At 50.8% G+C, this 27,948-nt stretch overlaps 1 protein-coding gene and 1 long non-coding RNA gene across 2 annotated transcripts in view; one reads left to right on the plus strand and one right to left on the minus strand.

Moving 5' to 3' along the window:
- Nucleotides 1–15,108, plus strand: part of LOC136377617 (alpha-1-antitrypsin-like) — a 58,356-nt gene extending 43,248 nt beyond the window's left edge. The window contains exons 2-6 of the mRNA XM_066344639.1: nt 9,249–9,895; nt 12,477–12,583; nt 12,615–12,766; nt 13,518–13,665; nt 15,058–15,108. Of these exons, the coding sequence (XP_066200736.1) occupies nt 9,253–9,895; nt 12,477–12,583; nt 12,615–12,766; nt 13,518–13,665; nt 15,058–15,093 (1,086 nt within the window). The 5' untranslated portion in view covers nt 9,249–9,252 and the 3' untranslated portion in view covers nt 15,094–15,108. The remainder of the gene's footprint in view (nt 1–9,248; nt 9,896–12,476; nt 12,584–12,614; nt 12,767–13,517; nt 13,666–15,057) is intronic.
- LOC136377618 (uncharacterized) overlaps nt 1–27,948 on the minus strand; it is a 48,309-nt gene that overhangs the window by 6,194 nt on the left and 14,167 nt on the right. The window lies entirely within an intron of this gene.

The raw sequence follows: 27,948 nt of genomic DNA on the forward strand, positions 1-27,948 counted from the left end.
GCCCACCACCAGGTGCCTCCCTAGTGCTCCCGGCAGCTCCCTCGCTGGCGCCCACCACCAGGTGCCTCCCTAGTGCTCCCGGCAGCTCCCTCCAGTTCACAGGGGGACACCGGGCCGCCACACCTCCAGCAGCAGAGGGAGAGGACCAGGTCCCCTTCTGGTCCCACATTGTCCCCTGAGCCAGGCTGGTGCCCTGACCTCTCAGAGGCAGATGGCTCTGCTGCTCTCTCCCGGAGCCCTTTCTGATGGGACCGGACTAGGAACACAAATCCTGTCCTTGTCATTCCATCTCTACCCTAAGACCCTCAAATAACACTCTCCTGGAGGCAGGCTGCTTCTCCCCTGGTGAAGTCAACGGTCTCTCTCTGGTCTTGGTCTATATCACCTGCTCAAACTCATCAGGATGGTCACCCCCAAGACACCTATCCTATGTCCTCTTGTCCTCCCTTACCATGTGACCAAGATGTCCTGGGTGACTCTGGAAAGTCATTAGAAGGATTCTTCAGTCATGGGAAAGAAAGTATTATAGACTATCGACCCCCACTGACCCTGCGTGCAGTTCCCGGTCTGTGCTCTGAAGGGGGACACATTTCAGCTTGCCTGCTCCTGACCATCAGATAGATAGAAACCACAGCTCCCGGGCCTGTGCTAGAGGCTGTGCCAGGAGCGGCCCTTCTCACCGGGGCCACGGGGCTCCTTCCCACCCCCAAGGCCCTGCCCAAGGGCTACAGACCCCAGGAAGCCTGGTAAACCCCAGCCGGAAGGGCTACAGACCCCAGGAAGCCTGGTAAACCCCAGCCGGAAGGGCTACAGACCCCAGGAAGCCTGGTAAACCCCAGCCAGAAGGGCTACAGACCCCAGGAAGCCTGGTAAACCCCAGCCGGAAGGGCTACAGACCCCAGGAAGCCTGGTAAACCCCAGCCGGCAGGAGCCAGCCCCCTGGATGCTCATGGCAATGGGCTTGTCCTGGGGAAGGACCGCCCCCTCCCACACAAATCTAGGCATCGCAGTCTAAGTCACTCACTGGGGATGAATGTATACCTAAAGAACATCGCTGAGTTACAGAAATTTCCCCTTTTTAAGTCCAAATGGCCACACGCGTGCAGTTTCACATTAATATAACGGATGAAGATGCAACTGTTTCTCGGGTAAGCCTTATATCCTCCTGAGTGTTCCCGGCCTAGAGACTTCCAACTTCCACTAATTCCACTAATGAGATCAATGCTGTCAAACACCCACAGTGATGCCAGACCTGGGGGGGTCTGTGGACCTGGATCAAGTGCAAACTCTGCCACTTTTCAGCTGTGTGACCAGAGAAGTCGCCGAACCTCTTTGACCTCAGTACATCCCCACAGGAAGAGAAAACCTACCTTGAGTTGGTGTGAGGTTCACAGCGGATAGCTGAAACAGCCTTCAAAGGGACGGCAGAGTGGGGGCCGATGACAGGGACTTTACCTGTGGCAGTATAAGCGCTCTCTATGAGCCTGGTTCCCTGGGAGGCGCTACTCAAGTCTTTTCCCATGGAATGCCCAGAGCAGCACTGTGATGCTGTGAACACAGCTGCTTTGCTCTTATATGCCCATTACACAGACGAGGAGACTGAGGCTCAGGGAGGCCAGTGGTCTTGCTCAAGTTCGTGAAGCTAGTAAGTGGCAGAACTGGCTTCCGGAGCTTACTTGTTCCTCCAAACCTCACCACACCACCCACGTTCCCTACCAGACGGACTAACGCAGAGCTGACTTCCTCCCTGAAGTATGAGAGAGGCTGGGGCCCCAGCACACCGCTCGCTCTTCGAGGAAAACACCACTGTGTCCCGGCAGGAAAGCAGCTGATGGCTGTAGCTCCTCCCACCCGAGGTTACAGAGCCCACAGCCCTCGGCAAGCAGCCCGCACACTTCACACTCCCCAGGACTGGCGTTCCATGGGAGCAAAGGGGCAGATACAACGGCCAGTGGGGGCTCCTGAGAGCCCAGGAAAAGGCCAAGGAGGCTCATGAGACGGGGACACTCACCTAAGACACTGTCATTTCTCCTCCAAGAACGGCCTGTCGTTACACTAGTCTGGACTCTGGTTGGCAGAGAGCCAATTCAAATTAGCTTAAAGCCCTCAGAGGAGAATTCATGGGTGTGGGTGGGAACCCGCGCGGGGTTCATTCATGTGGTAGGTAACATGTCAGGGCAACCTTGTCCTCAGGAGGACAGGAGTGTGCCACAAATCAGGCAGGACAGCCATCAGCCTCAGCGTTGCCTAATGTATCCACTGGTCCTCAAAATCCGCCCTTGAAAGACACAGTCCAGGAATTGGTGTCCCCAATTTACAGATGAGGAACTGGAGTCCCGGCAGATGGGAGACCCAGGCCTAGAGGGCAGGGCCCTGACGTCAGCCTGAGCTGCCCGACAGCACACATTCTCCAGACCTTGCGAACAATCCCAACCTCCCAGCCCCCAGGAGGCCCAGCTCCCCGGCCGAACACCAGCTGGAGACGCAGCTGTGGGGGTTCTGGGTGGTCCAGGTCAGTTTCCCCCCCAGCAGGGACCCAGCTCTCCCCTGGGACAGCTGAGAGGGGAGCACAGAGCAGCCCCCAGGCTGGGGCAGGGGCAGCCTCTCTATCGGTTTGCAGGGAAAGACACGGCAGTTCAATGGCAAGCGTAAGTCACAAGCTTTTGAGTTTAACTGCAAGATCTGCCCTGACTCGTGGGGCCATCTGAGCCTCATTCAATAAAATGGAGACCAAGGTCAAAGGGGACTTCTCGGCTTTCACGTCTGTGCACTGATTCAGAAATGGGAGATACAGATTGCATAGTGATTTCCATCCCATGGACTCCTTTGCTCCCCTCCGCAAGCCCACGGGGTGGGCATGTGTTCAATAAGAAAATGCAAACATTCGCTGGGCACCTGCAGAATCCTGGGGACAGAGAGAAGGAGACCGGATCCCACCCTTGAAGGATGCTGGTCTATGGCAGTAACCAGTCAGGCCTTGCAGTGTGGTGGGCGTGCGCCTCCAGAGTCCTTCCAGAGCCATCAGTGAGTGACCCGCAAGCACCCCCCACACCGGGACAACCCCGAGCTCCTTTAGAGCCTGGGGCCTCCTCCTTGCTGTCCTTGGTTGGATATTCACAGCAGGTCTGCAAGCCAAGCATGCAGCCACACCCATGGCCGCGCTGTGGGGGGGGGGGGGCAGCTTCAGAATAAAACTGAGCCAAGTCTTGGAGAAAGTCACATTCACGAGGCAGCTCCCTCCCCAGCGAGGACAGTGAGGGAAGACACAGGCAGCAGCCCAGATTCTGAGCTCTTTGTCACCCAGCAATACCCAGCTCCCTCTGACGGAGGCAACTAGAATCGGAGAAAATGCCTTCCAAGGGGCCGTCACATAGGAAGCAAGCCTTCAGTGATGGCCCTGCTCGATGGCTCAGAGCAGAAAGGACAAGGGAAGGCGGGAGGGATGGAGCCACGTTAGAAAGCGCCGGAAAAGTGGCCCCGGGAAGAGCGCGTGCCAGGAAATCTGGGGGGTGCAGCACAGGACAGTCCTGTGGGGAAGGCCGGACCCTCGTTGGAGGTGACAGATAATGACCAGAGGCAATTGCTCCCTGAAGTCAAAGCTGCCTTCCATGGACAGGCGCTCGCTTATTACCATTTTTTATTACGGTGGTTACGTGGGAACAAAGCGAGCACCACGCAATGGAAGATCAGGGTTGTTGGAATTTTATTTTTTTAATGTTATAAAGGGACTTTCACAGAGAGCACAGCAAACAGAGCTAGTTAGACATGTGTATTTATTTACCTTTTTATTCTTTTTATTGAATCTCTTGGGGTTAAACCATACAGGTTTCAAGCGCACAACTCGATGACACATCATCTGCACAGAGCACCACAGGCCCCTGTCATGTCCCTTTCCTCCTGGGCCTCCTTTGCCCCGCCTCTCCTCCCCGCCCCCTTTCCCTCCGGCAATCACCACACTGTTGCCTGTGTCCGCTTTTTATTCCTGTTTAATCCCTTCGCCTTTTCCACCAATAGCCAAGATCTGGAAGCAGCTCACGTGCCCATCAGCAGATGGGTGGATAAAAAGCTGTGGTCCGTTTACACAATGGAATACTACTCAGTCATAAAAAGGAAGGAAATCGTCCCCTTGGCACCAGCATAGCGGGACCTGGAGAGCACTATGCGAAGTGACCTCACTTATACATGGAATCTAAGAAACAAGATAAACTAACACACAAAATAGAAACATACAGTTACAGAGAACAGACTGTATCCATTTTAAAAAGCTATTTTTTTTTTCTTTCGTCCACAGTTATCACTAGCCTCAAAATATGTTCTGAGTATTATCACTGGCGTTTCCTTCCGTTCTGAGGTGACTTTCAGCACTAAAGTACGAGGGTGACAGTGCCAAGGGCGGTACCACAAAGTAGAAAGAACTCAGGCCTCCCAAACCAGCCTCGAATCAGTGCAGAGCTGGGAGCAGGCCCCTCGGTCTCCGTGTGGCTCGGTTTCCATCACTGCCGAGAGGGGATAATGAGACCTAACTCGTTCAAAGCTTTGTCTGTGGATTATTCTGCAAAGTGGTTTGTTTTTTTGTGTGTGTGCTATTCTTAGAGATCAGTAAACATTAATCAATATTGTAGATGCCCAAAGTAATAGTTTAGGGCTAGCTTCCTGCTTCCCTGACCCCTGATTCCCTGACAGAAAATCACCGGAGGAGTCAATCGCAGATCTGTATGCAATTAGTTACCATGAACCCGGAGCTGGGAGCCAGACATATCCTGGGATCTTCCCACAGCCCTACCACCGACGTGCCCCGGGCGGTGCGTCTCTGCCCTGTGAGCCTCGGTCTTCTCACTGGCAAAATAGGGACATTGAGTCCCACGAGGCTTTGCTATCCTGCAGGATTCTAACTACATCAGGGCGGCCCAGTGTCCTTCTCTCACATCGTTGCTCCGAGCCTCGGCGTTTAGCAGGTGTGGGCTCCCTCCCTTCTGGGCCTGGATAACTGGAAAACTGGACTTCGGAGTCCGACTCCAGCTCCCGGCATGAGCTTTCCTGGGGCTGGCACCCTGGCAGCAACGAGTTCGGTGACTTTCAAGCTGTGGATAGGTATTGAAGGTCAACCGTGTGTCAGGCACAGTTCCAGGTCTTGGATGTGTTGTAAGCATTTCCTCCTCTGGACAGATGGGTGAGGTGGGTCTCAAAGCGGGATGGAGCTGTGGTCTTGCATGGCCTGGGCTCCCATCACCCCGCCCTCCAGGTGGCCTGCGCCGCTGGTTCCACTGGACTGGGCCGCTTCAGGGAGGGACAGCAAGGCTCTCCGGCGATACCAGGCGCTCGCTGGCTGAGTGCTGAGGCCGCCCGGGATCACTTCCTGCATGGTGGGGGGGGGGGGGTGGCTGGACGGTGGAGCTTAGCGTTCCAACCCCCTGCGACTGCCCTATAGGTAGGTAAGGCCACGAGACAGTGTGGGACAGACTGTGGGATGCGTCCAGCCCAGTGGGTCTCTCTGGAGAACAAGTGAGTTCCACCCGCTGAGTAATTCTCCAACAGCTTCCTTGTGAGCCGGCGCTGGGGGTGAGGCTGGGCCCCGGGCCGGGGTGATTATCTCCACCAACAGAGCAGGAAACTGAGGCACGGCAGGTTTGGCTCCAACTGGCCAGGGTCGGGGTTGGAAGCTGTCGGCAAGCCTTCGCCTTCCTGCTCAGCACAGTCAGTGGCGACGAAATCACCTCCCTCGGACACCCCAGCACACAGTAGGCCCTCTGTAACAAAACGTGTGGGGGCCACAGCGGCTCGCTGTCACCTCTCCCTTCATCCCCTCCTGAGGCTTGGAGGGGACCCTGCAGCCTCGGTGGTATTCACCTCTGACTCTCCCACCTGCCAAGGCAGGGACGGGTCCCCTGAGAAACCCCTTCCCAACCCCTCCACCAAGCTTCTCCACCTCCGGGTCCTTCTTTCTTATCTGGCTCCTTTAAAACTCCGCTCAGAGCCCGAGGCCGTGACCTGGCCTTTGAGTCCCCGTCCTGTGTATCTTAGTGGGGAGAGGGATCCCGGGGTCCGGCCCATGGCCTCCCCCTCTGCTCCTGGCCCCCACCCTCCTACAGCACAGACCCCGGGCCTTGATCTCTGCAAGGCCCACGTAGCACAGACCCCAGGCCTTGATCTCTGCAAGGCCCACGCAGCACAGACCCCGGGCCTTGATCTCTGCAAGGCCCACGTAGCACAGACCCCAGGCCTTGATCTCTGCAAGGCCCACGCAGCACAGACCCCGGGCCTTGATCTCTGTAAGGCCCAAGCAGCACAGACCCCGGGCCTTGATCTCTGCAAGGCCCACGTAGCACAGACCCCGGGCCTTGATCTCTGCAAGGCCCAAGCAGCACAGACCCCGGGCCTTGATCTCTGCAAGGCCCAAGCAGCACAGACCCCGGGCCTTGATCTCTGCAAGGCCCAAGCAGCACAGACCCCGGGCCTTGATCTCTGCAAGGCCCAAGCAGCACAGACCCCGGGCCTTGATCTCTGCAAGGCCCACGTAGCACAGACCCCCGGCCTTGATCTCTGCAAGGCCCACGTAGCACAGACCCCGGGCCTTGATCTCTGCAAGGCCCAAGCAGCACAGACCCCGGGCCTTGATCTCTGCAAGGCCCACGTAGCACAGACCCCGGGCCTTGATCTCTGCAAGGCCCAAGCAGCACAGACCCCGGGCCTTGATCTCTGCAAGGCCCAAGCAGCACAGACCCCGGGCCTTGATCTCTGCAAGGCCCACGTAGCACAGACCCCCGGCCTTGATCTCTGCAAGGCCCACGTAGCACAGACCCCGGGCCTTGATCTCTGCAAGGCCCACACAGCACAGACCCCGGGCCTTGATCTCTGCAAGGCCCACGTAGCACAGACCCCGGGCCTTGATCTCTGCAAGGCCCAAGCAGCACAGGCCCCGGGCCTTGATCTCTGCAAGGCCCACGTAGCACAGACCCCGGGCCTTGATCTCTGCAAGGCCCAGGTGTACTCATTAACTCTTCAGATAACCCTGCTATCTGTGCTGTCACCTCTGCCCCTTTCCTATCTGGGTTCACAGCCCATCTTGACCCTTTACTGATCTTAAAAGTTTTAGTTTGCAAAACCCATGACCTTCCTCCCCCAAAGCACCAATGTCCGGGTCTCTTTCTGGCTGTGCGTTTTGATGACTGGACTGATTTCACTCACTTCTCCCAACAATCACATTTTAAAGAGGAGGCTGAGAGATACGGACTTGGAGGCCCACAGCAGGGAAATGACAGAGGCAGGTCAGAACCCAGGCCGATGGAAGCTAAAAGAGGTGCTTTTCCACCATTTCCTGCCCCTCCCCCATGTCCACCCACCCTGTGTCACTGGAGAAAGCAGGCCCCGTCCTCGGGGCCCAGGCCGGGGAGGCAGGTCCTGCCTGTGTGGGCAGGTGAGCTGGCTGCCGGGACAGTGGACAATTCAGGGGATGGGGCCTGAGACACGCCATGGGGCCAGCGTGCGACGTCTGGGGCTGGGGCTGGGTATGACCATTTAGTGCGGAGAGCCCTGACACTCAGAGACTGATGTCACTAAGCCTCTTAGAGGTGGTTGTCATTAAGCACCCGGTGAAGAAGGCCCACAGGGGCTTCCAAGCTCCCAAGGTGACAGGAGAGGTTTGTCGTGTCTCCTGAAGGCCTGGGCACAACTGCCACAGCAGAATTCTGGGATCCCTAAACAAGGTCCCCACCCGAGAGTGAATGTCCCAAACTGACTGGGTCCAGTGACACAATGACGCCAATGAGCAAATTCAGTTGGGAGTCAGTTGCCCCAAATGCAATTGAAATGAGAAGTCTGTCTAACCAGGGGGGGGGAGGAAGCCTGCAGGGGGGGGGCATGCACTGAGCCCCTCCTACCCCCACAGGGGACCTCTGCAGGGGCACTTTTGACCGGAGAAGACACTGAGCAATGTCTGCAGAATTGCTGATTGTCACACCTGAGGGCTGGTTTTCTCTCGGATGCTGTCAGACACCCTGTCGGACAGCACAGGCTAGCCCCGCGGCATAGAGTTTTGCAGCCAGGCGTTTATAGCTCTGAGCTTGCCACGCCTGACTCTGTGTGTGCGTGGCCCCTGGAGGCAGCCATGTTCCGCCTGGGAAGAGCCAGCAGGTGACCACCCCCTGGACAGAGTGCAGGACCAAAAGCACAGGAGCCCTTCCGCCCTGGCTCTGCCTGACCAGCTGCGTGGGCCGTGAGCAGGTGACTGACCCTCTCCCACCTCACTTTCGACATCCTCTCACATGAAAATCACAAGATGCTGCATGAGACAAGGGGTTAATTCCTGTGCGCGAGGCCTCGAGGCGAAGGACCTACGTGTGCTTTCTCCCACGGGCTCCCAGGCCTGGCCCTGGCGGGATCAGAGCGTAACCCACCCCAGGCTCAGGCGGCCTCCACGTGAGAGCCATGGTCACCGCGAGAAAAGGGACATGGACGAAGCATGTGGTGTGAGGGAGAGTCGGGGCCAGAATCAGGCAGCTTGGGGTCCTCACAGCTCTGGGCTGTTCTGGCAGGCACCCTAGGGCTGTTCCAAATCCAGTCAATCCTGAGCCTGGTCAGGCTGCTTCCTGAGTAATTGTGTGCATGTACTTTGTGCATCCTGCGCCTCAGTTTCCTACTTTGTGAGGTGGGGGCTGAGGCACTTGCACCTTAGGGTCAGTGTAGAATCTACTAGTGGGCGGTCCAGCTTTCACAGTGGGCCAATCACAGCGCTGTTTGGTTGTGCAGTAGGGACCAGGTTGACCAGCCCTGCAAAAGTGGGCGGTTTTTATAAAAAGTTTGAAGACCCCTGGGTAGATGTTAGTGGAGCCGTAGAGAGCACGGAATCGGGACCCACACCACCAGTGTGTGCGACTCGGGTCCTGCTACTCCACTCTCCTCTGTGACCTTGGACAGGTGATTTAACCCGTTGGAGCTTTGGTTTTCTCACCTATGGACTGAGAATTGTCATATTGTCATATGACCTAGGTCATAAGACTGTCCTAAGAGGACAATGAGACAAGACAATAAAGTGCTTAGCTGGAGCTTGGCACAGGGAAAGCACAGAGGGAAGTAGAAGTCTCAGCTATCGCTCCGAGTCTCTCCGTGAGGATGAGGTAGACAGTGCTCGGCACAGGGCTGCTCAAAGCAGGCGTTTAATAAACTCTGGGTGCTTCCCCTTGTGTTAATCGGTGCCAGGGGACTCATGGTGTGGCCTGACTGGGGCACGATGCCCCTTCTCTCTCTTGCAGGACAATGCCATCCTCCATCACGTGGGGCCTCCTCCTGGTGGCCGGCCTGTGCTGCCCGGTCCCTGCCTCCTTGGCTGGGGGTCTCCAGGGAGACGCTGTCCAGGACACAGACGCATCTGAGAACAATAAGTCAGCCAGCCACAAGATCGCCTTGAACCTGGCTGACTTCGCTTTCAGCCTGTACCGCCAGGTGGCCCGGGAGTCCCACACCAGCAACGTCGTCTTCTCCCCAGTGAGCGTGGCTACCGCCTTTGCGTTGCTCTCCCTGGGGGCCAAGGGGGGCACTCACACCCAGATCCTGCAGGGCATGAATTTAAACTTGAAGGGGTTACCCGAGTCGGATACTCACCAAGGCTTGCAGCCCATCCTGGACTCTCTCTACCAGCCAGAGCACCAGGACCAGCCGAGCAGCAGCACTCTGCTATTTATTGATCAGAAACTGAAGAAAGTGCATACGTTTTTGGAGAGTGTCAGGAAGCGTTACCACGTGGAAGGCTTCTCCATCAACTTCACAGACGCGGAGGCCGAGAAACGGATCAACGGCTATGTAGAGAAGGGAACCCAAGGAAAAGCTGTGGGTCTGGTCAAAGAGCTCAACAAAGACACAGCTCTTGCTCTGGTCAATTACATTCTCTTTCATGGAAGGTGTTACCACCAGCCTGAGTGGTTCTCAGGGAGCCGTAAAGCAAACTTTAGCAGAGTGGATGAATCAAATGAGGTTGCTTGAAATATACTTTGACCAACTCTAATGGAATGGAAGGAGTGACAGGCTTTAGAGTCAGAAAGACCAGGGTTCAAATCCTGCCTCTACCACTTATTAACTGTCTATCGGCAAGTCACTTCACCTTGTGGAGGTTCTAATTTCCTACCTGAAGCATGAACATAACAGTCCCCTTGTCATCAGGTTTCTGTAAGGAGTAAACCTGTTATATAGAACACTAGAAAGCCCGGCGGTCATACAAAATGACCGCTGTTCTAGATATTATAAATTGTAATTAAAATGATTTGTGCAAAGGTGTCTGCTAATTCAAACTGAATTACCCAGGGCAGGCGGCGAGGACGCCCCTTTGCTTAGTGCCCCACAGGGTTTCCCCCTTCTACTTGCTTAATTGCTTAAAGTAGAGTGCAATGAAGGAAACCACTGGCGGTACATTTCTTAAGAGCCACGGCTAGCTCAATAAATAAAGGTGATTTAAATAATAAAATGTTAATTCACATGTCAAAGATCTCTTTGTACACAACATTTCTTGTGTAGATCTTTTCATCATTTTTAAGCTCGCCTTGCAGAGGGCCATCAATTATTTTTAATTTTACGTCCATTCTTTCACAAACTCTTGAACAGGCAACATAAAGTTGACCGTGTCCAAATACTTGCAACATTGAGAAAATCCTTTCTTGCCATGGTCAAATCGATTAGTTTCTAACTTGAAGTTTAAGGACTGACAGTGTTCACATTTAATATTCATGTCACCAGAGGAATGCTCAAAAATGAAAGTTTCTCCATTTGAAACTGTTTTAATCCTTTTTGCATTTTGGTCAGCATTACTCTGTCGTTTTTTTGCATTTCTCTCCTGCCTTTGTTCAAGGGACTCATTTTGTCGAGACAGGCTTTTTTGTCTTGCATCTGAGGTAAGCCTTGTTTCTCTATGCTCATCAGTCTCATTTTGCTGAGAAAGACACATTTGCTCTGCGACTGAAGCAAGCCTTGTCTTTCTCTGTTCAGTGGTTTCTTTTTGTCAAGAAAGCCGTTTTTGTGCAGCTTTAGCTCCTTTTCTCTCCTCTTCAATGCTATATTTTCTAGGAGGCATTCTTAAAAGAAATTATGTTAAGACGTAGTTTTTATGTAAAACAGATGATTGCCAATGCAAACAAATGTTCACCTTCCCCCTGACCCGCTCAATTTGCGTTCAGCCATGGCAACTTCACCCCATTGGCTAGTACAGTTACGCAAGCAACCAATAAGCTATCAGCGACAAACAGACACTTAAACCACATATAATAAAGATGGGACTAAATTAGGTGCTCCACTAAACTTGAATCTCAGTCTTTCTCCCTCTGAGTGATGAAAATGTCAGAACGCTGTGGAGCCCTGAGGGCATCCAGAGGCTGTTTAGACAGTCCGTGGAAATAGCCCGGGGTAGCCCTGGCCGGTTGGCTCAGCGGTAGAGCGTCGGCCTGGCATGCGGGGGACCTGGGTTCGATTCCTGGCCAGGGCACATAGGAGAAGCGCCCATTTGCTTCTCCACCCCCACCCCCTCCTTCTTCTCTGTCTCTCTCTTCCCCTCTTGCAGCCAAGGCTCCATTGGAGCAAAGATGGCCCGGGCGCTGGGGATGGCTCCTTGGCCTCTGCCCCAGGCGCTAGAGTGGTTCTGGTCGCGACAGAGCGACGCCCCAGAGGGGCAGAGCATCGCCCCCTGGTGGGCATGCCGGGTGGATCCCGGTCGGGCGCATGCGGGAGTCTGTCTGACTGTCTCTCCCCGTTTCCAGCTTCAGAAAAAGAAAAAAAAAGAAATAGCCCGGGGTAGGAGAGGTGAGAGTCAAGGGCAGGGGCTGCTCAGAACAGTGCAATGGACAGCGCCAAGGTCAGTGTCAGCAGAGTCTGGGTCCCAGTTCAGCCGTGGATTTTAGGTGGGTCTTGTCCCCTCCCCAGCCTCAGTCTCCATCTTTCATCCAAAGAGAAACTTTGACTCAGGGGTCCCCGAGCCTCCTGTCTACGCTGACTTGCCAGGAAGGTGACAGTCTCTTGGTACAGCAGAAGGGAGATGCCCAGACACCCGCATTTTATATGTTACTCCAGGAGAAGGCCATGAATAAGAACAAGAGTGATTTCCCTGAATGATGAGAACCACCGATTAACAAAGGGCCGGCTGGGATACTCAGACAAGGAGGTACCAAGTGTGGCTGGTGCCAATAACTTTCACTTAGAATCTTCCCAGAGACCCTCACCAGATAAGTATGAAACACAAGTTAAAGTGCTCCCTGTGCCCCGCCAGATGGGCATCCCTCAGCCTCCGCGATGTAGAAAGGCTGGACCCTACTGCAGCCTGGCATCATCCTCATAAAAGTCCTTTCAGGGGACTGGTGTGCGTTTCAGCTCCATTTTACAGATGGGGAAACTGAGGTTCAGAGAGAGCCAGCTTGTCGAGGAGGCTCCGGCCTCCTTCATTCCACCGCCGGCACCTAAACCTTTTCCACCTCTGGCTAACAGGCATCTTCTTCTCTCCCCAGGCCAATGTATGGATACATTCGAGGTTGAGCGCCCTGTAGAAAGAGATTTCCGTGTGGACAAGAAGACCGCCATAAAGGTGCCCATGACCAACCGCGTGGGCATTCGCGCTGCACTGGGACCGGGAGCTGTGGCACCAGGACCGGGAGCTGTCCTGCTGGGTGCTGCCGCAGCACCTCCGGGGCGGGGTCTCCGCCTTCCTGCTCCCGCCCCGCCCGGGGAAGATGCGCCAGCTGGAGGCCAGGCTCTCCCAGAAGCACCTCTCCGATATCCTCACAGCCATCGACATACGGTGATTCCCGGACCAGGGTGACCAGGAGCTGCCACACAGGGCCCGGCCACAGGCCAGGGGAGGGTGCGCCCACATCTCGTGCGTGACCCTGTGCTTTCGGACAGAGGCCAGCGTTCAGGTAGTCGGGCCCCACGAGAAGGACAGTGCCCGCAGCTGAGTAGACATAAGCGGTGTCCTTGGGGACTTCTAGCATGCACACTGTCCCTTTCCTCTGTCAACACCTGGTGCGGGGGAGAGGGGAGCATCAATACATTCCAGGAGAGAACCAGGAAGGAAGCAGTGAGAAAATAGCAGGGCTGGAATCCTGTCAGACCCTGCTCAGGGCCGCACTTTGTCCCCATGGAAAACAGCAGCTGAGCAATCAACCCCGTGCTCCCTCATCATTCACTGAGCAAACGTCACTCAGCACCTGACACCACGCCCACGTTCCCCTGGGATTCCAGCCCCTAAGTCCCAGTCTGGGGGTGACCAAACCCTGCAGGGCAGTGTGCAAAGTGTTTCCAGTGTACCCTGGATCTGCCCGGAGGGCTTCTCAGAGGAAGTGGCATTTGAGACACTTTGCAGGACAAGAGGACCCGCTGCATGCTAACATTCTCTGGCACAGGGGTAGAGGATTCAAAAATGCAATAGTCCAACGCCGACCTCCATCCTCCTGTGGGCAGAGAGACAGGGCGCCAAGTGGGAGAAATGACCAGATAAGGAAACACTTTCAATGTTGTGAAATTCCTTTGTTTTCTAACCATCTTAACAGGTCTGCCAGTTTACATTTGCCCAAACTGTCCATCTCTGGCACCTACGATCTGGTAAAGGTCCTGGGCAAAATGGGCATCACCAAGGCCTTCAGCCACGGGGCTGACCTCTCGGGCATCAGTGAGGAAACACCCCTGAAGCTGTCCCAGGTGAGCTTGTCCCTGGTTTCCACGGGTCAGGATGTGTGAGGGGACAAAGGGACACAAACACACGCACCGACCGAGGTCTCTGAGGAATGCCATTGGTCGAACCAAGACTGGGACGTGGTCAGGTGAGGAGTGAAGGAGGCATTTCTGGCACTTTAGGGACGTCCTCTGAGGTGGTGTCACTGACCCTCTGTCTCGTCTTTGGTCAGGGCCTTCCTTTCTTTGAGCATCAGTGGACCCATATTTACAGAGGCTGAGGGTCAGGGATTTCAAGGACTTTGGGCCCCCGCAGCCTGTGACACTGGAGCAAATGATGGCTCAGCAAGTCCGAGTTAATGAGTGATTTTAGCTAAAGGTGTCATTTATTTGAGAGAATTAGAAGTGACCAAAGAAACAACAGCATTTCAATTCTGGCTACAAACTGAGTGCCTATCTGTGAACTAGACGCTATGAAGGCCCCCAGCAAAGTCCTGGTCCCCAAGCTGCTACATTCAGATACAAGAAACAAGAGACCTGCCAAGGGAGACAGAAAGTTCGAGTACATTTTCTACGTCCTGAGGTTGTGGGCTGTTCCCAGGAAGACTGAGCAGGTTGGTCAGGAAGAAGTGAGGGTGTGCAGACGCAGTCAGGCAAAGGCCTTGAGAAGGTGGATGGAGGCCTGTGTGTCCCCTGGCGGGCAGGCGGGCGGGGGGTGACCTGGGTGAGGAAGGACAGGCCAGGCGATAAGAGAGAACTGAGTCTGGAGTTGTGGGGCAGGGAGGGAATGGAAAGAGGGGGAGTCTGGGATGAGGCTGAGTAAGTAGGTGCGACTAGTTGATGGTACCCCACAGTTACCCGGCGAAGATCTTTGATTTTGTGGTACTCACACACACACGCACTGACACACGCCTCTAACATGTGCACACACACATCCCCACACAGGTACACACACACATACAGTGAGCACCGGCCTGATGGAGGGTTCTCACAGAAAGCACTGAGTGGCCCTTGGGGATCACATGGAGCTCTGACTTTCCTGCCTAGCAAAGCGAGGATTCAGGGAGAGTACTCGTCCCCGTGTGACAAGACACAGTTCGTTCATTAGCGGGAAAAACGACATTCGAACCCAGATCCTGTGGTGGATAGTCATGTTCTTTTCACCACCCCATGATGATTCAAGTTGTGACTCTGGTGGTTCTTTAACAAAAATGCTCAAATGGTAGACACCCGGCTGGCCTGTCTGCTTGTGTTTCATTGTTCTGTTTTGTAAATCAAGGAAAATACTACGAAGACCCAGGTTCCCACTGGGTCTGCTCCTTGAGCTGCCAGACAGCTCCCTCCCCGCCGGGCCTTGCTCTCAGGCGGATGGTGCGGCCTGCCTCTGCCTTACACATGGCCCTGCTCTCTCCCCCGCAGGCACTGCATGAGGCTGGGCTGACCATTGACCATTGACGAGAACGGGACAGAACATGCCGGCCCCGCCCTTGAGGAGGAGCGTGATTGGTTCAGGCATTTGACTATCAAGTTCAACAAGCCCTTCTTAGTCATCATCATGGATAAAAGCACCAACATCCCCCTCTTCATGAGAAAGATGGTCAATCCCATGTAAAATTAACTGCGTCTCTGGGGTCAGCCCTTCACTTCCCAAGAGAAGCGTCCTCCCTAGACGATAGTAAAGAATGGATAAACTGGTCCAAGCCTGAATGTGACATGCAGGTCCCTGAGTCTCTGAGTCTCCTTTCACATCCCCCCGGGACATGTGTGTGGAATCCAGGTCACAACAACCTTTGTATCCACTTAATATTTATTAAGTATTTATACTGTCTGGCTACGGTGCTTGGCAAGCATGAAATTCTGGCTGAAGCTCATAGTTTACTTCCCATACACAGAACACCAGCCATGACAGGAGATGCACTTACCAGAGATGGGGGGAGGGGACACCTGATTAGTTGTTTAGATCCTGGTGGAAAAGAGGGCAAGAGTAAGGCAAGGCTCACCCAGGCAGAGCGTGCAACAGGGAGAGAGCTTAGGGGTCCAACCAATTCAGAATAATAAAGACTCAAGTCCACATTAAATAATAGTGTTTGGATTTGAATTAACAATTTCAAAAAAACTAGATACATGGCTAACACGTACACGAAAAGATGCTCAACATCACTCGTGGTCAGGGAAATGCAAATCAAAACCACAGTGAGATACCAACTCACACCTGACTGTTATTTCCTTTTTTAAGAAAGAAAATAACAAACATTGGCAGGGAGAAATTAGAACCTATGTGCGCTGTTGGTAAGAACGTGAAGTGAGGCAGCCACTCTGGAAATAGTATAGTAGCTCCTCAAACACGAAGAATTGAAATGCCACATGATCCGGCAGCTTCAGCTCTGGATCTCTATTCCAAGAATTGAGATCGGGGTCTTGAAGAGATTTTGTAAGTCCACGTTAACAGAAGCATTATTCATAAGAAACGAAAGACGGAAGCACCCTAAATGTCAATCAAATGGTGAATAAATAAACACGATTTGGTATATGCACACAATGAAGTGTTACTCAGCCTGAAAGGGAAAGAAATTTCACAGTGCGGATGAATTTTGAGGACATTATGCTACATAAAATAAGCCAGTCACAAAAGGACACGTGTATGGCGCCACTTACACGAGATGCCTCGAGTGCTCGGAACCACAGAGAGGGGAAGCTAACAGAACGGGGACTGCCGGGGGCTGGGGGGAAACAGGAGGGGATGTTTCACGGGCATACGGCTTCTGTTTCACAGGATGAAACTGTTCTGGAGGTCGGCTGCACGACAATGTGAGTGGACTTAAGATGCTGAACTGCACACTCAGAAATGGTGGAAATGGGAGTGACAAAAGCATCGTGTGGGAATGGGAAGGCCCCCTTTGAAGTCCGCTTAAATCTATCCTTCATTACCCATCAATAACCAGACAAAGGTTTCTCTGCTTAACACACTGGCGTGCCTGAGATACCCAAACATGGGTACATACGAATGTGTGGGTATTGGAGCAGGCAGCCCCACCCACCTGGCTGAGTCCACACACCCGGCTGACACAGTAGCAGTGGAAGAGTCAGTGTGCAGCCGCCACACTATGACCAGGCAGAGGGTAAGGGGGGCAGGAGCAGTGCCAGTGCCCAAGAGTCCAGCTCCCTCTACCAGTTACAGCAGAGCCCAATAGCAGCTGCCCGGATGCTTCTACAACATCCTGACTACCGTGCAGCAGCACCAGCAGCCATACGGAACCAGTGAGCAGGGCAGTGGGCTCACAAACCCACTCCTTCCAACCCAACATGCCTCCCCCCACCACAGGGTGCTGCCCTGAGACCCAGGCAATCTGAACACAGCGAGGATACCTGTCCTCTTGGTCATGCAGGTGGTGACTCCCACAATCACAGCAATGACCCCACACACACTCACACAAACACTTCAACTCTGGAGGAGCAAGTAGTGCAAGTAAGAGAAAACAAGAACTTGAGCTATAGCGTCATCTATTAGAAAACAAGATAAAGGCCTCCAATTATCAATGTGCTGAACTGTTAAAATCAAAATGACACCTAAAGAAGAAAAGTGTTCACTACTTCACATGCACCTGCAGAGGAACAACCCATCAAGTATCAGGAACAACCAGGGTTAACAAGGTAACACAGAAAGAAAAGGACAATTCCCCCGAAGCCAGACTCAAAGTGATTATAAATGGTAGAGAATTCAAACAGCAGTCATGAGAAAAACTCAACCAGGTACAAGAAAACTCAGAAAGGTAGTTTGATGAGCTCAGGAACAAAATGAGTGAACAGAGGGGGTACTTTACTGAAGAGATTGAAATTATAAAATGGAACCAAACAGAAATGCTGGAGCTCACGAACCCCATAAATGATATTAAAGATGCATTAGAAAGAATTGGAAATAGTGATAGATTGTGTAAAAGAGAGAATTAGCAAGTTTAAAGACAGAAATCTAGAAATAATTCAGGTGAAAGAAGAGAACTAAGTTGGGGTTTTTTTTAACAAAAGGATTCTACAAGAACCCCTGATTCCTTAGAAAGGGTGATATAAGGGTAATGGGTATCAAAAGGAGAAGAGAGGGAGAAGAAAATATGGAGTTTATTTAAAAAAATAATAATTGATGAGAATTTGAAAACCCGGGCAAGCTAGCAGAACACCTACTTATCTCAATGGAGGAAGACCTTCTTTAAGGCACATTACATTGAAACTGTCCAAAGTTAATGATAAAGAAAGAATTCTCAAGGCAGCCAGGGGAAAATAAAGACAATAACCTACCAAGGAAACACTGTCAAAATGTCATTAGATTTCTCAGCAGAAACCCTACAGGCCAGAAGAGCATGGGATAATATACTCAAAATATTTAAAGAAAGAAACCACCAGCTAAGAGCAATATACCCAGCAGACTTATCCTTTAGATACGAAGGAGAAATAAAGGCTTTCCCGGACAAAAGCCAAGAGAATTTACCACCACAAGATCTGCATTACAAGAAATGTTGAAAGGAGGTCTTCTAACTGAAAGACAAAAGTACATAAAATTCCGAGTCAGGTGACAGACAGACAGAAGTCAGAAAATTGCAACTCACTTTCAGAAGAGAGTGTTAAACACTTAATTATAAGACAAAGGTTATAAAGAGGAAAAAGCATTAGGAACAACTAGAGCTACTGCAAGTTGATGACAAACTCACAATTGTAAAAAAAGGATAATTTGTGGCAACAAATACATAAAAAGGGAGGAGAAAAGGAAAGAACTTACATAGGTGAATAGCGATAAGCTGCTACCAGAAGAAAAAGGACTATTTTATCTATGAGATATTTTATACAAGCCTCATGGTCCCCACAGAGCAAAAAAAAAAAAAAATTGAGCTGAGACATAAAATAGTTTTTAAAAATGCAGAAAAACCTCATAGAAAAGCATCACACTAAAACAGCAGACAGAAATACAGGGGAGAAGGAGCAAGGGAGAGGCGGAGCAACCAGAAAACAACAGATGAAATGGCTGTAGCAAGTCTTCACCTAGCAATAACCACCTTCCATGGAAACAAACTGAACTCACCATTCTAAAGGTACAGAGTCGCTGACAGGTTAAAAAATAAGAACCAACTATAGGCTGCCTCAGGAGACTCGCCTCAAAGTGAAGTGGTAGAAGGTGCTACTCCAAGACAATGGTACCCACAGAAAAGCAGGTATAGCCACGCTTATGCCAGACAAAACAGATTGCAAGACAGAGACGAAGATGGACATTTTATCATGATAAAGGGGACAATCCATCAAGAAGACATAACATTTATTAATATACATGCACCCCAACTAAGGAACATCAAAATATATAAAGCAATTATTAACAGACCTTTAGGAAGAAATGGTCAGCAACACAACAATAGTGGGAGACTTTAACACCCCACTCACACCAATGGATAGATTTTTAGGCAGAAAATCAACACGGAAACATTAGCCTTAAGTGACACATTAGACCAGATGAACTTAATAGGTATTTACAGAAATTCTCATCTCAAAGGAGCAGAACACACATTCTTCTCAAATGTACATGAAACATCTTTAAGCTAGATCATATCTTGGGACACAAAATCTCTAACCAGAACTTTCACTTGGGAGTCCTTCCCGCAGAAATGTTAGCCCAGGGTGCAAAGATAGCAGGCTTGGGAAGGCTTACTGCAACATTGCTCAGAATGCAGAAACCAGGAGAACAGCCAAAGGGCCATTCACAGAGATTTTTAGATAAATGGGACCGCTTGCAAGTGACTCACTATGTCAGAACTTCTAAATCTTGCTAGTGACTCATTCAATGACTAATATCCAGGCTGACTACAAGGACTATGAGATGATAATTATGAAATCACTTTGGGAAATTGCAAATGGTTTTACAAATGTAAAATAGTCTCAGTAAATTTAAGAAGATTGAAGTTACATCAAGCATCTCTTCCAACCACAATGGTATGAAACTAGAAAATCAATCAAAAGAAGAAAGGAGGAAAAATCATACATATGTGAAGACTAAACAACATGCTACTTAACAACTATTGGGTCAATGAAGAAATAAAAAGAAGGCTCGGTGATTTGGCTCAGTGGTAGAGCATCGGCCCAGTGTGTGGATGCCCCAGGTTTGATTCCTGATCAGGGCACACAGGAAAAGTGCCTGTCTGCTTCTCCACCCCTCCCCCTCTCACCCTCCCTTCCTTTCCTGCAGCCATGGCTCGATTGATTCGAGCACGTCGGTCCTGGGCACTGAGGATGGCTCTGTTGAGCCTCTACCTCAGGCTCTGAAAATAGCTCAGTTGCAAGCGTGGCTCCAGATGGGCAGAGCATCAGCCCTAGATGGGGGTCGCCGGGTGGATCCTAGTTTGGGTGCATGTGGGAGTCTGTCTCTCTAGCTCCCTTACTCTCACTTTAAAAAAAGTATTAAATATTAATTTAAGGATAAAGTGGAAGGGGATGCTAGGAGATTAGGAAAGTTGGGTGGGCACGAGGAAGGTCAGAGAGCTGGCCTGTCCCAGCCAGAGAAGCAGGGGTCTGTCCTGAAGGCGGGCATTGCCCACAAGACATTTCCCTGGGGTGTTAGTTTGTGTGATGGAGGGCAATGAGTTTGGGAAGCTCTGGATAAATCTTTACTGCAGAACTTCTCAGTTCCTTGTAAACATTACCATCCAAGTGGGAGAGAGACAGTGCGGAATTTCCCAAAATTCTTTGATCATGGAGCCATTTTTTTACAAGTCACCCACAAGATTCCACAGAACACACTTTGCAAAATGCTGCTGTGCACGAAGGGGCTCTTATGTGGGGGAGTGGGGAGCGCATACTGCATTTAGTTAGCCCACTCGGGCAGTGGCCAGGCGAACTTATTGGCAAGGCACGAGGAGGAGACCTGGGAGCTTCCTCTCCTGTCACACACATCTGCTGAGCCGCCTGGGCCAACACGCCTTGGTGCTCAGAGACAGTGACTTGGACACCAGATGCCCCTGCACTCTGTGACTCGGCGCATCCGCCGACAGCCTGCTGGTGCAGCACGGTGGTGTGTGACATTCCTGGCTCCGAGAGACCGCACCGCTTGCTCAGAGACCCAGCCCACCTGCCTGCCCCTCGTCCGGAGCTGCAGGGCAGCTGAGGTGCAGGGGCAGCTGGACAAACAGGACTGTCAGCCAGGGAGCAGGTGGCCAGGCCCAGGGTTACACAAGCCCCCATCACCTTGGGCCTGTTAATATTAACCCCATCTCCTGCCCCGGGAGCACCAGCCATCCCCCACGTCACGGCCCCGGTAAGTGCTGTTCTGCTCACATTGTGGGTGGATCTCCACTGACTCTCGGCTGGCCTTCCACTGTGATCTTGCCTCGTCCTTCATCAATCTGCGGCTTTAATTTCCTAAGGCCACATGGTGGGAGCCTTCCTCTCATGGGACAATGCCAAGCCGGTGGAGGAATGGCTGAGCGGAAGCCCAGCAGAAGCAACGTAAATGGTCAACCAAAGGACTTCAGGAAAATTGTCATCTTGAGCCATTATAATGATTGTGCCCCCAGAGTTGCTTCTAAAAAAGAACATACCTCTTCCTGGTGGGCACTCCCTGTGTTGCTGTCTGCACTCATTACTCCCATATACTAAGCTTATGAAGAACTGGATTCAGTCAATCATTCTTTCATTCAAACCATCTGTCCTAAGTGAATTATTCATTCATTCATTCAATCCTCTTGTAATAAGTGCCAACCACATCCAGTCCTGGTCTTCCCAACACACATGTGTGGGTTTCATGTAAGTTCGGTGAACGATTCTGAATTTTGAACATCTTTGTAAAAAGAAGCCAGGGCTTTGTAGAAACTCTGTTTTCCTGTTGCTTCTTCAGATGAATGCACTTGGGGCTAATGAGCACAGCAGGGCAGGCTGCACCTGCAGGTGGACGCCTCGCAGAGGATATGGGGTCTGAAATCCAGCCCACGCTACGCTCGCCTGGTGATACACCCTGGTGTATGTCAACGTCCATTTAGTAAAAGAAGTGTTCTTTCCAATTTGAATAAAGATGCTATGACTCCAAGGGGTATGTGATAAAACAAGCACAACACAATGTTAGCGGTAGAATTTATGTGTAAAAATATTTCTATTTTGCTCTATGCTTCAAAACTGTCATAATAAACGATTTAGGGGAGGGCGTGGAATGCCATCCTCATCAAGTTATGCGTGGGCCAGAGAGAGGCTGTAACGGGTTGAACTGTGTCTCCCCTCCACCAGCCCTGAATTTATATGTTAAAGTTCCAGCCCTCGGTACCTTAGAATGTTGCCTCATTTGGAGATAGGGTCTTTGTAAATGTCATCAACTCAAAATGAGGTCATTAGGATGGGCTTTATTCCCATACAACTGGGACCTTATAAGAAAGAGAAATCAGGACACAGAGACAGGAGCACAGACACAGGATGGTGTGAAGATGCGGTGAGGACACAGTGCAGGCACAGCGATGAGCAGAGAGAGAGACCTGGGACGGAGCCTCCCTCACAGCCCTCAGAGTCAGCCCCCAGCACTGCGGGAGAACAAACGCCAGCTGTGTGAGGCGCTCCGTTTGTGGTCCTTGGGTGGGAGCCCCAGCAAATGAATACAGGTGCCATTTCCTAGTCTGCACGGAGGGAGACACCCTGGCTGGTCTGGGAGCTCCTTTGCACTCCCAGGGTGGGCACAAGTGTCAGGAGGGCTTTCAGCAGTGTTGCAGAACAGGGACTTCCTACTGCAGGGTGTGGGGAGCTGGGAACCGACCGGGCTAATGTCTGCGGGAGGAAGAAGCGAGGGATAATGAGGGGAAGTCATTGCACATTGTGATGCAGACCAGCTAATGTCTAATAATGAGGATCGAGGCAAGAGTTTCTGTCACTATTGACTTTTGACACCCAGTGCTATGCCACAAATAAAGACACACCAAAAAAAAAGGCTTGTTTAAAAACCCACAGGAGCCCAAGAAAACAGGTGCAGCAAAGAGAAGTGGAGTCTGGTTTCTAGTCCTGGCTCTCACCAGGCACAAGCTTCATCATCCCTAGTTAAGCCCCGTAATCTCAACCTTCTCATCCACAAAGCCCCAGGTTGTTATGAGCTATTATAAGCAAATGAGGTATTATAAGCAGAGCTCTAAGCACGTAGTAGGTGCTCAAGAAATGGGGGCAGGGGGAATCCAGAGGCAGGATTGAGATAAGCCGCCTGAGGCTTTATAAACAGGCTCAAAGGCTTGTTTGTTCAATAAAAACAAAATAGCTGCAGGTGAAGGTCCGCAGGACTGTGGATGTCAACGTCAGTACTCGGCTGATAGCAGGGATTTATCCCCGTTAGGCACTGTGATTTCAGTCCTGAAAAACTGTACAGTGGTACAGAAAGAAGACTTGCTCCACAAGGCAAAAGAAGAGGTTCTAATTCCCTCTTTGCCTCAGGCTGTGTAACCCTTGGCATGCAAGTCCCTGTGATGTCTCTGAACCTCTATCCTCTCATCTGGAAAATGAGAGTATTGGCCTATGCTAGAATAGCAGATGTGGCCATGTGCAACGCCTGCTGTCACATCCACAGGCATCACCCATCAATCATGGCTCTATCTGCATCTTTGTTTAGACACAGCCAAATTCTTCTCCAGTTAATATTCCAGGATCTACTGCAACAGATCCCAGATGGCAGCTTAGATACGCCCCATTTCCTGTCCTGTCCTGGATCACCCCTAAAATGCCCTCCGGTCCCTATGTTTTCTGAGCCTAATTCCGTTCTTGGCCAAATAGGACTTCACTTTGCATCTTTCCAGACTGTCACGTGCTGATTTTTTGGGATATTTCACTGCCTGGGGTCTTAACCCTGGAGTTGTCCTACTGCTCCACATCTGCTTCCTTTGGGCCAGATGTCCAACATCCCCACCAGAGTCCTGATTTGGATAATCCCATTATGTTAAGTAGCCCGGTTTTCTCTGCCCAGCCCAAGATAGTCCCAGTTAACTAATTAAATCACTCTGGCACAGAAAGATGGGAGTCTACATGCCTTCTCAGCTCAGTCTTCTGGGAAGCCCATACCACTTACTTAACATTGGTGGGTCAGATAAAATGGCCATTGGCCATTTCATCCCAAGGAAGCATGTCCAAAGAAACTGGAGAGAAATTTGTTAAACCAAGAAAGAACTAGCCTGACCTGTGGTGGCGCAGTGGATAAAGCGTCGACCTGGAAATGCTGAGGTCACCGGTTTGAAACCCTGGGCTTACCTGGTCAAGGCACATATGGGAGTTGATGCTTCCAGCTCCTCCCCCCCTTCTCTCTCTCTGTCTCTCCTCTCTCTCTCTCTCTCTCTCTCTCTGTCTTTCCCTCTCCTCTCTAAAATGAATAAATAAATTTTTTTAAAAATTAAAAAAAAAAAAAGAAAGAACTAGCTCTGTGTGTATATTTGTGTGCATTTAGAGATATCGATTTCAGTGCCATGTGAATAGCTTTCTCTTTGTACTCAGGACTGAACCTCAAACCACCCTTCCACCTCTTCTTCGACCTCCGTGGAACCTCCGAGGAAGGTGTGTAGTCTCCGGAAGCTCCCTGGTATAGTAGGGTATACCTGTGGGCAGCACAGCGCTTCAGGCCAAGCCCGCCTCAACCTCTGCCAGTCGTTGGCTTTTCAGCAAGTTCATCTCTCCTGGGCTCATCTGCAAAATAGGGCCAATGCCTCCTCAGAGGGTCATTTCAGCACACAGTACATATCTTATCACCCGGAAGTCAGTCAACAAATAAACAAAATTGGCTGCTATTCTCGCACAGTTTATTATCATTACTGGCACTATTCCTCTATTGATCCATCAGTCCTGGGGCTTCTGCACAGAGAAATAAGATACTGCTCACGCCCTAGAGAAGTGTAGAAGGGAGCAAAGCCAAATGAACAAACTGAGAAGTAGTGTGAGCGCAGCGGTCTCTGAGTCCACTTGGGGCACTACTCTGAGGTTGTTTAACCGACGTAGCCGCTTCCCTCCTATGGCCGCCCAAACTCTGCCCACCCTTCAGGACCTAGCTCAAGTCCACGTGCTTATAGGAGCTTCCGCTGAGTGTTCAAGCCTCTCCTCTGTCTAGTGGAGGAAGTTTAACCTTACTTAATTCTAGTTATTTCTGTTCGCTCAACATAACCGTTGTCAACTCAAGGTTCTTTCAGTCACTTCAGGTTTCCCCAGTCCGGAGTTTCATACAGCCCACTACCCACTCCTGGGGTATTTCAGTGTGGAAACAATAGGCACCCACAGTCTCAGGTGAGACATGCTTTTTGACAGCAGCAATATGATTAATTGAAATCCCCCCTCCATATGTACCCAAGGTTAAGTATATAGCAAGTGCTTCAAACATGGAGAGATGGATGGATGGATGGATGGATGGATGGATGGATGGATGGATGGATAGATGGATGGATGGGAGAATGCATGGATGGGTGGGTTGGTGGGTGGGTGGGTAGGTGGATGGATGGATGGGAGGATGTGTGGATGGGTAGATGAGTGGATGGGTGGGTGGATGGATGGGAGGATGCATGGATGGGTGGGTGGGTGGATGGACAGATGGATGGATGAATGGATGGATGGATGGATGCATGGATGGATGGATGGGAGAATGCATGGATGGGTGGGTTGGTGGGTGGGTGGGTAGGTGGATGGATGGATGGGAGGATGTGTGGATGGGTAGATGGGTGGATGGGTGGGTGGATGGATGGGAGGATGCATGGATGGGTGGGTGGGTGGATGGGTGGGTGGATGGATGGGAGAATGCATGGATGGGTGGGTTGGTGGGTGGGTGGGTAGGTGGATGGATGGATGGATGGATGGATGGATGGATGGATGGGAGGATGTGTGGATGGGTAGATGGGTGGATGGGTGGGTGGATGGATGGGAGGATGCATGGATGGGTGGGTGGGTGGGTGGACAGATGGATGGATGAATGGATGGATGGATGGATGGATGGATGGGAGGATGTGTGGATGGGTAGATGGGTGGATGGGTGGGTGGATGGGTGGGTGGGTGGATGGACAGATGGATGGATGAATGGATGGATGGATGTGAAGCACTTTTCTCACAGAATGTGGCATCTGTCCTTCCTCCTCAGCCTTTCCGACATGCATTGAGGCCACTGTCCATGACTAGGTCAGTCTATCTGTCCCTGTTCCTCTAGTTTCCCATGTACCAGGAAGCACTGCACACCATGCACCCAAAAGACAGGGGCAGGGGCTGAGGGCTGGGTCATTTGTCTGAGGGGGATACAACCTGACCTTTCTGTGTGCTTCTGCATCTCTGCCCACCAGAACCAGCTGCTGAGGTTGGACACCCTCTCTCACTCTCAGCCCAGGACAGCGGCCCACACTGGCCAGCCTTGAGGGCACTGTGGGCGCATCAGACTCCTAGTGGTTGGTAGGAGTCACCTTCCCCCAGCCTCCTGGCCAGTCCCAGGGCTCCCAGACAGCACCTGAGCAGGCAGAGCTCTCTGGCTGGCTGTGGACTGGGCAGAGGCAGGGACTGGTCAACCAGGAGAAGCAGCATAGCAGTGCCGCAGACCCGGAAGGGCCCACACACAGGTGGGTTGTATGGCAGAGTCGCCTTGTTCTGAAATAGGGAGCCTGCTCACGGAACAGGGAGGTCAGCCAAAGAGCGGGCCCAGGCCCACAATGCCAAGTACAAATTCTAGAGGAAAGTCTGGCTGTCCTGATCGGCTGCCCACTCCAGACAGATCAGCCTGGCCGGGGCGTCGAGCTCATGCTATGGGAGCTAATTTACAGTAGCGACAACGACAAACAGGTTATTGGAAGATGCTGCACCATACGGAATGTAAGTATAACAGGAAAAGGGCAAGGCCTGTATGAAAAAAAAATACAAGAAACTTCTTTTAAAAGACATAAGTTATTCAAGAGCCATATTGCATCCTGGCTAAAAAGGCTCACTTTTAGAAAGAGAGGCATTTACCTTCAAATTAATAATTCAGAGTGAAATCCACTTGGATTTTTTTCAATTTGGCACATTGATTCTAAAATTCATCCTGTGGAATAAGTCCACAAAAATTGCTGATGGTTTTTTTGAAAAAGAAAAAAGATTATGTGGTACTGGCAGAAAAAATAGGCCAGTCTATGCGTGGAACAATAGAAAATGTCCAGGAAAACTGTGGGAACAGAGTTGTATATATGACAGTTACAGCTTTTCAAATCCATGAGGAAGCTTCGGTTTAGCACATAAATGCTATCAATTCAATCCATCATTGATTTGGGGGATGAAACGCAAACCAAATTCCAAATAAATTAAAGAGCTAAGCATAACATTACAAAATACAAAAATACTAAAGAAACAAATACTAAAGCCTGTGGTATTTTTTTTATCATCTTGGAATAGAGAGAGCTTCCATCAGCGTGCCAATACGGTCAGATCAGAACACATACAATGTCAAAGCTTCTTTAGGATGAAAGACAAGATGATCAAAGTTAAAAAGACAAATGACAGACTCACAAGAGAAGGTATTTACAACATCTATGACAGACAACGTTTTAATAACCATCATGTACATAAGAATGCCCCGCAACCCAATAAAGGGCGTGGGAAAGACCACAATAAAATAGTACAGCAAAGGCTACTTCCCCTATCAGGCCCTCAGAGCTAAAACCACCTCAATATTCAGTGTCAGAAAGAACACGGAGAAGTAGACATTTCCCACCCAGAGTTCGTAAGAATAAAATTGGTACAAACTTTTTGGATGGCAAATTGGTAGTGTCTGGAAACTGTTTAACTGTGCAGGCTTACTTCATATATAAACTCACATTCTGATATAGGTCCTGAGCTGTTCGTGGCAGCATTTTTAAAACAGCAGGAAGAAAATCAACCCCCATCAGTAGAGGATGATTAAACATTTCACAGTAAGTAAATCCTTACTCTGTAAGATATATATATATATATATATATATATATATATATATATATATATATATATATATATCTCCATTAAAACAATGAAGTGATTGTGCTTTCTGAAAAATTAGTGAATCATACTACCATATATTGTTAAATTAAAAAGTAAGTGATGTGAAATAGAATTCCATTTCATTCTGAAGTATGCGTGTATCACTAGACATGTATTGTAGGTGCATTCTGTGCATAGTTATTACATATTTCATTCACATACACATCCAAACCAAAAGACAGCCAGACCAACACACAGCACATTCTAAACCCCACCTCTGAGGAGCAGGACTGGGGTGATCAGGTGGGGAGCTGAATTTTTATATTACTGTATTTTTTGCTCCGTATGACACACTCCCCCCCCCCCAAAGTGGAGGGGGAAAT

The sequence above is a fragment of the Saccopteryx leptura genome, chromosome 6 (genome assembly GCF_036850995.1).
Source record: "Saccopteryx leptura isolate mSacLep1 chromosome 6, mSacLep1_pri_phased_curated, whole genome shotgun sequence".
Classification (NCBI taxonomy): Eukaryota; Metazoa; Chordata; class Mammalia; order Chiroptera; family Emballonuridae; genus Saccopteryx; species Saccopteryx leptura.